This window comes from Penicillium brevicompactum, assembly GCF_028827555.1.
Source record: "Penicillium brevicompactum strain IBT 35665 chromosome Unknown utg000001l_segment0_segment0, whole genome shotgun sequence".
Taxonomy (NCBI): Eukaryota; Fungi; Ascomycota; class Eurotiomycetes; order Eurotiales; family Aspergillaceae; genus Penicillium; species Penicillium brevicompactum.
In genome coordinates, this window is record NW_026623203.1 from 3,275,019 (window position 1) to 3,287,395 (window position 12,377).

Consider the following 12,377-nt stretch of genomic DNA (forward strand, 5'->3'; position numbering starts at 1 on the left):
CAAGTCCGAAACGCTGGCAATCTTCCAGGTACATTTGGCAAGGCACCCCAACGTGCTTCGAATTGGTTGAGTGAATTTTGCAGCCGAGCATCCGCAGACACTGATTGATAGTCATGAATATGTTTCAGCGCTGCTCGATTGATATACAGACAGCTGGGAGGTAGGTGATCGATTTGATTAAACGGAAGGTGTTCATGCGTGGCGGCAATGTCAATGACCATTTTAGTGATTGTATCCAGGGCCTGGTGGGAAATGTTGTCTGAGTCAAAGACCCTTGGGGAGTCTCGGGCGCGTGAGTCGAGGAGATGCCAATGAAGAAGAAACAATGTACTATACAAAGTAAGTTCCCATCAAATTATATCAATCATTTTGAGAGGCAAGACTCGAGTTTTGGAGAGGGACAGACCGGATCGTTAGAGCGATTGGAACACAGAATATTCCGTAGTTGCCTCCGTGCTGTTGCATCACAACTGCCAGAAAGGACTGCAGCGTTCGATCACATTCAGTAAGGTGTGCCTGTTTCTGGTCCGGATCCGTCATAGAAAGACCTCGCAGAACCCCATCCAGGAGCCATGCTGCTTGAGCGCTGCGCCCGAAACCGCCAACTTCGGGTGAAGTCAGCGCCTGGATCGAGTCGCGATGTGGGATTGCCACCACCGGGTTTATCTGGTCTAGAATTGAGGGTTCGAGTGGTAGACAATCGTACTGGGTGGGCATTATGGAGCCCAATGGCTGATTTACAATCGCTAGCTCACACAGGAACGTTCTATGCCTCCATGAGCCAATAGTCTCGTGGGATATGGAGAGGACCGGGTACGTACCGCTCACATATGCGGATTCCCCACCAGGTATTAATCTCCTCTTCTTCTATGGTCCAATCGATCTGCGACGGGGCATTTCTGGCTGAAGCAGGGGTCGATCGTAGCTGGGCTGCATACGCCATCCTCGCGGAGCTTCCGATCGTCACGAAAGCCTGCTCCGGATAACCATGGGCATACTCATAAACCGATAGCAAAACTCCAGCTTGAACGAGCCGTGTTGTGGGTGCGCAGAGTGCTTGTGCCTGGGCCATAAGGGATTTAGTGGCAATATAGAGCGTCGAATCTTCAATTCGATTGGGTCCTTGCGGCCCCAAGACATCGAAAGAGTCTGTGGAAGAGACAAGTAATGCCACGCATAGAACGAGTAGCGCGAAATCAGCCTGGAGATTGGCTCCAAAAGAAAGCAACTGTGTATGGAACTGTCGTCGGGAGATAATTGGTACGAATGTATGAACACCCTGGAAGTATCGGACACTGATTTCATCAAGGTAAAGCCCCGTAGTTTCGAGCAACCGCTGAGCCTGGAGACATAGTGTAGTCTCAATTGTCAAGACCGGTGGCCCGCGGGGAATATGCGCGTTGCATACAGGGCTGTCGAAAAGTAGTTGTGTAGATGCACTGACGGGGTTGTTAGCTCGTAGAGCAGCGGGGGCTCTCGAGACGCCACTTTGGGACCGAGGATTGGCTGCGGGCACAAAGACCGAATCTGCGATTACTCGATGCCGCGGACTATGGCTCAAGGTCTGATACCGACAGGGTAGATTATGGCTAATAAAGTGGGTAGTTGGTCAGCAGGTATTCCAACCCTCGGTAGTAGAAGCAGCATGGTACTCATCGCAGTAGCGGCAGCGCGGCAGAGACTTATCACATCGTTTCTTGCGGGCTTTGCAATTGGCGCATACATTAGGAGACTTCCCAGTGGCGGCCGCTGGCATGATTGAATCAAATCGACAGTGGGTTGTAGATTGGAGCGGCCTTTATGTGGGACCCGTCGGGGATCGTCGGCCGCCGCTAGTACATATACAAAGCCTCAGTGCCGCGCTCATGCGTGGCCAAAAAGACGATAACATTTGCTTATAAACAGGAGTCGTTATGTATTGGCTTATTCTGCGAGGCTCTTATTGCTAACGCTTCTGATAACATTAGCATTAATTCATATTCAGGAGAGTGGACGCCATTACTCGTACTAATTATGTCTTGGAACACCCATGGACTATTACTTATTTTTCGATTGGTAACGGAAGAGAGCTCTAGGGCTATCATTAACCCCCAAAGTTGGGGACCTTTTGTAAATTGGCTGTCTGTTTGGCTGTCCTTTTCACTATTCTTCTAACTGTTCACTACCTATTCTTGCTTCCTTCCTTTATCTAATATCGTAATATCGTCATCGAGTAATCATGATTACCCGAGTAAAGAAGGTCTTGGGCTAAGCCGTGAACAGAGAATCAGGGATTGGGGATATTGAAGTGAAAAAAAGCGCGATGGTGGCCTGACGTCGCAGACAAGACGACGGGAAGAGAACCAGGGCGCACCATGGGCATAGCACCGCCGGGGCATGTCAGCTGCACCTACACAGAGGGCATAATGAATCCTAATTTCGGTTTCCGCGTGAGTGAAGTGTCCAAAAGGGATAGATTACCAATCATACGTGAAGGTCTGTACGAAGTACATATAGGCATTTGAACCATTTGGCCATGGAAGAAGGGGAGATAGTTGTTACGGGTTCCATAAACAGTGCCAGATTTGGTGGTGTAAGTGCATTTGCAAGCCGACTCCCAGGAGTGCTCCAGGGCTGGGATGGGATATAGATACCAACAAAACTTCCAAAAATTTATCACGTTCGCCAAAATAACCTGCAGGCCCTAGACCGACCAAGCTTGAAGTCTCACCAGTCGACAGCGAGAGGTGTGAACATGGCCCACCTGAAGCTTTGAGCTGGCCCTTAGCAGCATCCCGGTCCTTAGCAGCAGCCCTATACCCACCTTCGCTATATGACAAGACATATAGGGCTATAGGTGGAGCTCAGCTCTATAATCATACGGGGCACATGCATGAACACGGAAGCTTAAAGTCAGAACCTTCAGATAAGATAATGCATTTAGGGCTCCCAGAGCCTCACATCTCATAATCTATGTAACGAACGAACATGCTCGCTTTTGGAACATCAAGACAGTAGTCGCATGTCGCGAGAAGTATAACACCGAGAATCAACCACCAGCGCCGGGTACAGAGAAGAAAATAGAAAAGAGAAGAAAAAAAGTGGGCCAACCGCTGGGTTGACCGAAGGGGCGTCCTTGTCGACTCGACAAGGAGGTATCATGTGAAGTTTCGAGGCGGATCACATCGCGACCACACGGTGTAGCAGACGAGAGATACAGTCTTGAAACCCAAGTTCAAGACGGCGCCCGGAACTTCGGCTTGCGTGACGCCCATGCTCATATAGTTTAACAGAATTATTTGTCGACTTAAGCGAACATGCTTGCGCCGCCGGTCTCAATGGCGTCCATCTCGGCCTGAGTCCAGGGAAGACGACCGAAACGAGAGGGGAGCTCGGAGCGGTCGAAGAACTCGCCGTTCTGGGGCTTGATGGGACCGAGGGACGCGCCGGAGTGGCCGCCAATGGTGCTGTTGAAGGAGGAGCGACCGAGGGGACCGTGCTGCTGGGCCTTGGCGCGGTAGGCGGCGAAAGAGTCGGGGAGAGCACCAGTGGGAGAAGCAGGGTGGACGCGAGGAGTGTGGTCAATCGACTCTGGGAAGAGTTAGTCGGGTGTTGGGAATTGGGGTTTGGGGGGTCTAGGAGATTCCGGGAGGAGCTCCAGGGGGGATTTTGCACGTACTAGGAGTAGAGCGCTTGCCGATGAAGCGGATGAGAGGGGTGCGGGCGTTTGCGAGGGCCATGGTGACACGCATGATTATTATAGTTGGTAAGAGGAGTGGTGTTGGTAGAAGGTGGGAGGTGAAATTCCGAGTTGTGCGAAAATGAACGGGTCCGGTAGTATCCGAGCCCGGGTAACGCGATGTGGAGTAGGAGGTTGGGAATAGTCGAGAGACGTGAGACGAGAGACGATACTAAGAGTGACTGTAGGGAAAGTGAATGTGTCCAGAGGAGAAAGAGAAAAAGATGGAGGGGAAGGCAAAGAAGATAAGAAACAGGCAGGGTTACCGCATTGGGACGAGCCGACTCGGAGCCGATGCAGGCTCTGAGGCAGAACGACGGAGCACGGCACTACACGGTACAATCAAGTACAATCCAGTATGCTTATTGAATTCATATGATTTGTGTCACGCCATGTCCGCTTCGAACTACGCTTTTCAGTTGAATTGTCCCTACGGAATACGGATTACGAAGTACACACATGCATTCAAACCTACGTTGGAGCCTCGGATTTACACCCGATGCACCTTACCATTGGTGAACGGCGCCGCGGAGCCTGTGATTTCCCCCAAGCTCCCCGCAAGTGAAGCATTCTTCTGGTTCCCCGACTTTTCCGATCTTTGCCTCGTTGGTGCGTTCGGTGAGCTCCTCCGTATGCATTAGTCAGGGCATGAATTATCAATTTCGTGCAATATTTAGATGCTCCGAATTCGCCACTGCAGAGAACACAGAGTAAATCAATACACGATAGTCATTGAATTTATTTCTTGTCAGTAGGACGATATACTCGTGACCAGTTGTTAGCAGCAGTATGGAGTACAGTTCTTCAGAGATGCTCCAAGTACTTTTGGCCAACTCTCCCAAACTCCCCCAGAAAGGGTTAGCGTCCCATGATATAAGCTAAACCCGCACGTTAGCCCCCGTGAACGAAGTACGGAGTCCTTGCACTCTTCTCTAGCATTGGTGTTGTTTTCCTCCAATCCTGATTCAGCAAGAAGTTCCGAAACGATTGGTCACTCGTTCGGAATTGAACTTGCGAAAGTTTCAGGGCGAAAGGCGAAAAGTGAAAGGCGGTGGAAAAAGATAGGGTACAGCGGACTAAGCTATTAGCAATATTGTCAACACACAATTATTGATAGGAAGCTTGGACCCTGACTAATACCTTTCCCCGGCTTCACCCGTCAACATATCAACATGCACGAGCAGTCACTATTCGCCTCGGTCCCTGTCCATCAACATCATGAGCTTCTTCAGCAGCTCGCCGGGCTGACTGCCATGCAGCCCCGCCACTGCCTGGAGCGCCGGATGATCTTCAAGGCCTTCCGGAAACCAGGGTTGGCGGGGCGCACCGGAGCCAGTCAGGATCTCCAACAGGGCGACCTGCAACGCCTGAACAAAATGCTGAATGGCAACATGTACTACACACAAGTCGTCGGCCCAGTCACCGAAGCGGACTTTGCATCGTCCGACTCCGGCGCCGACGCCGACGCCGACGCTCAGATGATCGGCTCCCAGCCTATCTACGACTACGCGCGACAATCGTGGAATCTGGAATTTCGCGATATTCCCGAAGCCGGTACCAGATCGGCCGTCACCTCGCGGCTGATGTCAAGTGCTACTCTGCCGTGCGGGGATATCATGCCACAGATGTTTGCGTGGGGATATCAGTAAGTGGCGCCATCGGGGGATCGTACGATCGACGCTAACACCCGATCAGTTTCACTTCCGAGTATGTTGTGGAAGGTGATATGTTCGTTCACAATGACATTGCGATCTTTTTGCATCGTGTGTTGAACTACCCGGATGAATCTAACGAGCCCCGGCAAACCCTGCCTGCGTTCAAGGATATGGTCCTTCTGGAGAAGAGTGGGAGCTATGTTCTGCAGGCTTTCATTACTGTTCAGGACGGTAGTAACCAGGAGACCATGAAGACTGCCTCTCAGCATCTGTTTGGACTGCGCGAGCAGTTGAAGTCCGCTGTTCGTTTGGAGCAGGCTGATCGATTGTCACTCGACACGAGGGCGAAGTAGGTCACTTCAGATGGCCGCCAGATCATCGCCGGTGGTTGTTTTCTAGAGGAGTTGATGCACGTCGAGTATGCCACAAAAATAAGATACCCATTTACACGCATACGCGTTCGATAATCACTTTCACGGATGTGATACATGGTTTGGGACTATAACCCGGACTGTAGAAGACATCAGTGAGCATAGATCGTAGTCACAGGTGGATGAAGACGCCTTGGTCACTGATTTTAGATGGTCTTCGTGAACTTTAGTTGCTACCTATCCCATAGGGACTACATGGATTACTACTTCGTTCCGATGAAATTGATTTTAACCTCCTCAAGCTCACGGGCGCTCAATCGTCCATGCGAACATCATCACTTGGTCCACGTAAGGATCTACCTAAGCATTGTAAACACTACCCTGAGAAATATGCCGCACTGACACAAATCCTGAAACGAAGAAGTATATTGTGGAACAGAGAATAATTTCTCAGGCCCTCAAAACAGCCTTGTTACTACAAATCGCAAATCGCAAATTGATAAATGCGTAGATCAGCCGAACATGTGACTTCGTGACAACTCCCGCGCCTCAGCGCGTCCAACTCCAGCATCAGAACAAATAATCCCCAAACCGCCCACCACGTTTTCCCTCACCCGAATCCTCAGAATGGCAGAGGGGGCAGCCAAGCGAAGCGCCTCACCGGCAATCTCCCCACCACCACTGCGCCGGAAAGTCGACACAGCAACCAGTGCGTTCAAACCCGCAACGCGAAAGTGCCCAACTAACCACACCTACAGAGAAATCAGCCTCCAACTTCTTCACACCAGCCTCACAAAAGAAGCCTGCTCCAATCACATGGCGCGTTATCGGGACCAGTGTCGTCATCGGAAAACAGAATACGGGAAACGATGTCCCGGCAGAGACACGGCGTCGCATCGCTGGGTTTGATCTGGTTGGTCGGTCAAAAGTTGGCTGTGGATAGACTGGCTGACTTCAACTCAGGATTCGACTTTGATCAAGACGAAGTCCGGGAATGTTTTCCCTAAATCTGCGACGGATTGGCAATGGTGGAATGCCAAAGTGCCGGGGCGGTTGAAGGAGCTCAATTCAGAAGGGTATGTGTGGATCTTGGATTTGGATTTGGATTTGTTGATTCGAGCTCATGATTCCCAGGTACCAAGTTGTTATCTTCTCAAACCAGAAGAAGATCAGCATTCAGAAAGATATCAAGGGTGGGCGCAGTGACTCGAAGAGTCTGACAAACTTCAAGGAGAAGATGGAGGCTGTTATGACCGAATTGAACTTCCCTTTCAGTGTCTATGCTGCCACAACAGACCCTGAATACCGCAAGCCCCGCCTTGGGATGTGGCGGGAGTTCCTGGATGATTATGACCTCGATGTTGCGGGAGTTGATCTCCCTGGATCATTCTTTGTCGGTGATGCCGCTGGGAGACCGGGTGATCACTCAGCTGTAGATCGGTAAGTTGAGCAATCTATACAGGTGGAGTGGTGCTAACATGACCAGAGGCATTGCTACCAATATGGGTATGCCTTTTAAAACGCCAGAAGAGTTCTTCCTGGGACAAGCTGCTGAGCCGGCAACGGGAGTTTTTGATCCCATGTCATATGTGAAAGGTGGTCTCGAGGAGCCAGGTACGTGATCTCAGACCAATTGGCGTGTCGTTGTGGTCTGGGGGACCTCTAGTTGACCATATACAGCCAAACCCTTCTCCCGCAAACATCCCGTCGAGCTTGTGATCTTCTGTGGCAGCCCAGGCGCTGGGAAGTCAACATTCTACTGGAACCACCTCGAACCTCTCGGCTATGAACGAGTCAACCAAGATATTTTGAAAACAGTATGTGTGCTAGTCCCAGAACAAAGTCTCAATCTAACAAAACAGCGCCCAAAATGCATCAAGGTCGCCCGCGAGTTCTTGCAGGATAAGAAATCAGTGGCAATCGGTAAGCACTACTCAGACTACGGAGTGCTTCGAACCGGACAAAATCTAACTTCACCAGATAACACAAACGCCAACGAGGAAACACGCGCATACTGGGTCGAACTCGCAAAAGAATTCAACGTGCCTATCCGCTGTGTCCAATTCATCTCCACCCCGGACCTGTGCCGACACAATAACGCCGTACGGGCCTCGAACAAAGAATTGGTAAGCACTCCGCACCCCCGGGCCCCAAAGCCCATCTTTGATCTCACTAACACTTCATACCCCTGCAGAACCCCGAGTCCCGAACATCCCTTCCTGGAATTGCCTTCGGTGACTTCGGACGTCGCTTCAGCGCCCCCAAACTCGATGAGGGCTTTGACGACATTATTCCCGTGGAATTCCAATTCCGCGGGAGCAAAGAGGCGAAGGAGCTCTGGGGCCAGTATTGGATTTGAGTACTCAGTACTCAGTACGGAGTAATTACAATTCGCATACTTCCCCCCTCCCCCGCCTCCCCCAGCCCTGGAGGGGGGCCGCGTCTTCTCTGCTTACGCCTAGACTATCTTTAGTCAATGCAAGTCCGAAACTTGACATATAAACGTCGAGCGATGGGTGATTCCGAAACCATATCGATCTCGACTGCTTAAATCTGAATCCTAAATCCTAAATCCTCAATCTCAAATCTCACTCCAAATCAAAAAAAAATCAAGATCAAGATCTGAATCAATGCATGTTTCGGTCATATCTTTAGATTCCCCCCATATAATCATCACTCGCACCCTATATCATAGTCATTATGATCTAGCTATTTCCAAGGTTAGTAAGACAATCAAGACATTCCAACTCGTATTCCCATGCTCAGGCATCAGGCCCAGCCGAGGTCGGCGAAAAAGCCTGCATAACTAGTGTCTCCCAGCGGCCCAGCGTACAGTTAGTACGGAGTAACCACACGTAGTCAGGCCCCCGGCTAGTTAGTGCCTAGTGCCTAGTGCCTAGTGTCGACACCCATGTACCTGCATACTTGCCCAGAGCGCAAAATGCGTCTCGACCCCTCACGAACCCAACAAAGAGCTTTGGCCTTCACGTCAGATGCAGAGGCAAGGCACTCCCGAGGCTAGTGAAGATTTCCGCGCATAAACACATTGTCCAACGGGGTCTTGGGTCTTGGGGGCCCGATGTTGAACCCAACATAAAATAGCGGTAGAATTCATGTAACGTGGCTGCGGCTCCACTGTTGCAGGTGCCCAGGTGACTCATTGAAGACCACGAAGAGTGCGATGTGCAATGTGCAAAGTGCAAAGTACGGCAATTGAACGGTCGATAGATAGCCTTGGAGAGGCCCGGGGTCAGGTACAGAGGGCACTCCTGCGCCTCACTTGACCCCCCTCTCAGGTCTCTCGGGCCCCCTGCAGTTTTATTATGCACCGAGTCAACCCCGAACTAGTTCATGTGGACGAGGCGGTTCAGCTGTGGGTTTGGGCCTAGATGTACTGTGTAGAATTGAGAAGGTTGACTCCGGTCCATAGCCCTGGATAGTAACTATACGATAGTATAGGTGATAAATTGATGAATAATGAGTATTGTTTGTATTATTGGTATATAATTTTTTCATGCAATATTTAGTATTGGCTTCAGCGAATATCTAATACAGTAGTGTATGAGGGGGTATAAACGTTGACAAAAAAATAGGAAAATGTGTAAACAAAAAGAAAGACATGATTCGCGAGAGACAGTAGTCGGGAATCGTAATTGAGACATCAAAAAAGCAAAGAGAGAGACATTAATCATGGTATCTATTGTCATTAAGCATTGATCATCGGGGGGGGACAGCGCAAAGTCCAAAAACCAGGATCTGAATCGGAATCGGAATCGGAAATCAAGGTCTCGAAACCAGATCCTGGAAAAAGCGAAAGAAATTCCTCTTTTTCTCGGACTTCGCACGACACCCGGCAACAGTCATGGGACCAACGATATCCTCATCGCCCATTTCAGGAAATTTGTCTTCATGCAGACGCGGGACCCGCACCGAGCACGGGTGAGATTGCGTGAGGGTCAAAGCGACGCCATCGCATCCTAGCTGGTTAAGCAAGGCGTCGTAGTGAGATTGCCAGTCCGCATTAATGGATTCCCACTTCTCAACAGTAAGTTTGTAGATGTAAGAAGTGACGCCGTAATGTTCGCCAGTGCGCACTAGGTGCTTAGCGAAATTGCAGCGGGCGATATCCCAGTCCGCGCGCAGTTGCTGGAAAGAGTCCATATCGTGGACGGGTGGCATGTATGGTTCTGGGGAGATAGTGAAATTGGCGTGGCCGAGTTTATTAGCCCATTCGTCGTTTGGGTCTGAGAGGACGAAGGGTGTGGCGTCGCCGGAGACGGTGCGGACTGTGCTTGCGCGAGGCCGGTTGAAGGAGGCGATGGAGGGTTTTGAGGATAGAGGGGGTGATGGGAGGATTCCCATGAAGCGGGGGTCGGTTGCTACTGGGTAATGGTGTTCGCTCACGTCTGCGACGGAGGGAGATTGGAGGGGAGATTGGACGCGGGATGCGATGATGCTGGTTGGGTCGTCGCCCATGAAAGGTGGGAGGAGGGGTGTTGTGGCCTGGGCGTCGCCGTCGGCGTCTTCCTGGAAGCTGTTTGCGTGGGAGATATCGATTGGGCGGGTGCCGGACTCGCTGGCGCGACCTTCGAAGATGGTTCGCGCGGGGGATGGCGGGATTGAATCGACTCGGCTCATGGGCACGGGACTGGTGATCGGGCTGGCGAGGGCGGAGGAAGCGGTGGAGTTGGCGCGCGAGCGGAGATCGTCTGGGAACATATCGGCCTCGCCGCCTGAGCCGCGCTTTTTCCAGCGCGCTGACATGGTGGAGATGTGCGAGTTGATGCGCGAGACGCCTTTCATCGATACACTATCCGAGCGACGCTTCTTCGGTGAGGGTGCAGTTTCCATGCCGGTGTCGCTCAGATCGTAGGTGTCTGAACGGTCCACTGGGGCGAAGTATGACTCTTCGGCCGACATGTCGTAATCGAAGTGTTCTATGTCTGGTTAGCACAGCCCGGGATAATTTTGCCAGTGGCGACTGAGAACATACGGAAGTAGTGATCTTCTAATGAGTCGCGCGTGCATTCCTCTTCCTTCACACCGGTCAAATGACTCCGACTGGGACTGTCGAGAGAGTTCCCCAGACCGGGAGTGGAGACGAGCGAAGACACCGAGCTCGAGACCCGATTGTGACCGGCCACCGAGAAGAGCGACACAGCCGGGGAGGCGGGCGCTGAAGTATTGATAGTCAAAGGCGAAAGCGGCTGGCGCGCCGTGTGATCCCTCACGTCGGGTTGATTCAGTTTATACATGTTGCCGCTCGGCGGGGAGGTTGGTGTATCGATGGGCGTGGTTCATCGAATGCGAGGGGTATATAAGAGCTCAAATGGAACGAGTCATCCCCTTGGGCAAGAAGATATGTAGCGGTGTGATCCGGGAATCGCGGGAACTGAAGACCACCAGTTAGGAAACGATCAAAAGGTAGGGGAAAACTTCTAAAAAAGAAACCCACCCGAGCGACGTGGACCAAACACGTCCACTTAAGCCAGCTGGCTGGGCAGAGACTTACCATCGACAAACGGACTGGAAGAGATGCGTGATGCAGGGAGAAACCTGGAGCAAAAGGAAAAAAGAAAGACAGTAATACAAATAAGATCGTAAGGAATAGTCAGAATAGTCAGAATAAGATGGGGGAAGTCATTGGCTCTAGACTTCAAAGAAACCGTTAGGTGGGGAATTCCATCGGATTCCCGACAAAACAAAATAGAATTAATTCAATTCACGAAAAAGAGAGATAAAAACCCGAAAGAGGCCCTCAGAAAACCAACGATCGGCGGTGTTTTTCCCAAATGGTTGGGCTCCGCCCAGTTCCGGTGGATGACACAGCTCGAACCACGGTTACTGGCGAGTCTGGAAGGGTTCTTTTCCATCTTTATTTCTTCTTTCGTCTTTTTCGTCCTATTTTTTTATTCTTTTTTTTTCATTCTTGGCTCTATCTATTTTATCTTCCATCTACGGAGTATTCCATCTACTCTGTCTATTCCATACTCTTCTATTATTACTCCGTACTCTGTATGTACTATACTCCGAACATTCTGGCCTGTATCCCTTTGTTACAACGGCTACACAGGTACGGTTGTGTCACCTAGTCAAATTCTACACAGTGCCAACCAGGACCCTTTTTTAAAATACTCTCTCTCTGTGTGTGCGATCGACACCATCTAGACTGAGGTGGGGACCTAAACAAGAACCACTATGATGCTACTGACTCCATACAGAGACCCAGCTACCCATTCTTGATTCGTGGGGGGAAAGTCGGCTCACCTTCTGTTTTCCTTCTGTTTTCCTTCTACAATTACGGAGTATACAGCTAGATATTCTACGTCAATCGTCAATGCTCCGTTAGTACTCCGTACGGAGTAAATGAGATCCATCCCCATTCTTACGGGCTAGTGCATCCGTTTGACCTCCGACGCTGAGCAACCAGTCTCCTCCCGGCGTCAGAACTTTGTCCGAGTATGACGAGCAGGGCAATTGTCCGCTTCTTATTGGTAAATTCCCATTTGCCTCGCAATTGTCGTAGGGCAATGCTAGCCAAACATTAGATTGTCATTCTGTCTCCGAGCTGGACCTGGTTCGCCCTACGTCAGGCTGCGACTCTACTGTCCAGCACAAAGGCAAGGCGATCCA

General features: G+C 50.8%; 5 protein-coding genes across 5 annotated transcripts; 2 read left to right on the forward strand and 3 right to left on the reverse strand.

Annotated features, from left to right (window-relative positions):
- Positions 1–360: 360 nt before the first annotated feature.
- On the reverse strand, positions 361–1,756 carry N7506_001029 (fungal specific transcription factor domain-containing protein; the record flags this gene model as incomplete). Its single annotated transcript, XM_056950325.1, has 4 exons — positions 361–766; positions 822–1,342; positions 1,409–1,564; positions 1,724–1,756. The coding sequence occupies 4 exons, from the start codon at positions 1,754–1,756 to the stop codon at positions 361–363; spliced, it is 1,116 nt and encodes a 371-aa protein (XP_056816240.1).
- Positions 1,757–3,286: 1,530 nt separating this feature from the next.
- On the reverse strand, positions 3,287–3,731 carry N7506_001030 (alpha-ketoglutarate dehydrogenase subunit KGD4; the record flags this gene model as incomplete). Its single annotated transcript, XM_056950326.1, has 2 exons — positions 3,287–3,570; positions 3,659–3,731. The coding sequence occupies 2 exons, from the start codon at positions 3,729–3,731 to the stop codon at positions 3,287–3,289; spliced, it is 357 nt and encodes a 118-aa protein (XP_056816241.1).
- Positions 3,732–4,890: 1,159 nt separating this feature from the next.
- N7506_001031 (mediator of RNA polymerase II transcription subunit 18) lies at positions 4,891–5,726 on the forward strand (the record flags this gene model as incomplete). The annotated part of the gene is made up of 2 exons (XM_056950327.1): positions 4,891–5,363; positions 5,414–5,726. 2 exons carry the CDS (start codon positions 4,891–4,893, stop codon positions 5,724–5,726), a joined length of 786 nt encoding a protein of 261 aa, XP_056816242.1.
- Positions 5,727–6,371: 645 nt separating this feature from the next.
- On the forward strand, positions 6,372–8,103 carry N7506_001032 (putative DNA 3'-phosphatase Tpp1; the record flags this gene model as incomplete). Its single annotated transcript, XM_056950328.1, has 9 exons — positions 6,372–6,453; positions 6,503–6,657; positions 6,708–6,820; positions 6,879–7,184; positions 7,231–7,358; positions 7,425–7,561; positions 7,607–7,667; positions 7,725–7,870; positions 7,939–8,103. The coding sequence occupies 9 exons, from the start codon at positions 6,372–6,374 to the stop codon at positions 8,101–8,103; spliced, it is 1,293 nt and encodes a 430-aa protein (XP_056816243.1).
- A 1,421-nt stretch (positions 8,104–9,524) lies between these two features.
- On the reverse strand, positions 9,525–10,999 carry N7506_001033 (uncharacterized protein; the record flags this gene model as incomplete). Its single annotated transcript, XM_056950329.1, has 2 exons — positions 9,525–10,681; positions 10,738–10,999. 2 exons carry the CDS (start codon positions 10,997–10,999, stop codon positions 9,525–9,527), a joined length of 1,419 nt encoding a protein of 472 aa, XP_056816244.1.
- Between the last annotated feature and the right edge of the window lie 1,378 nt (positions 11,000–12,377).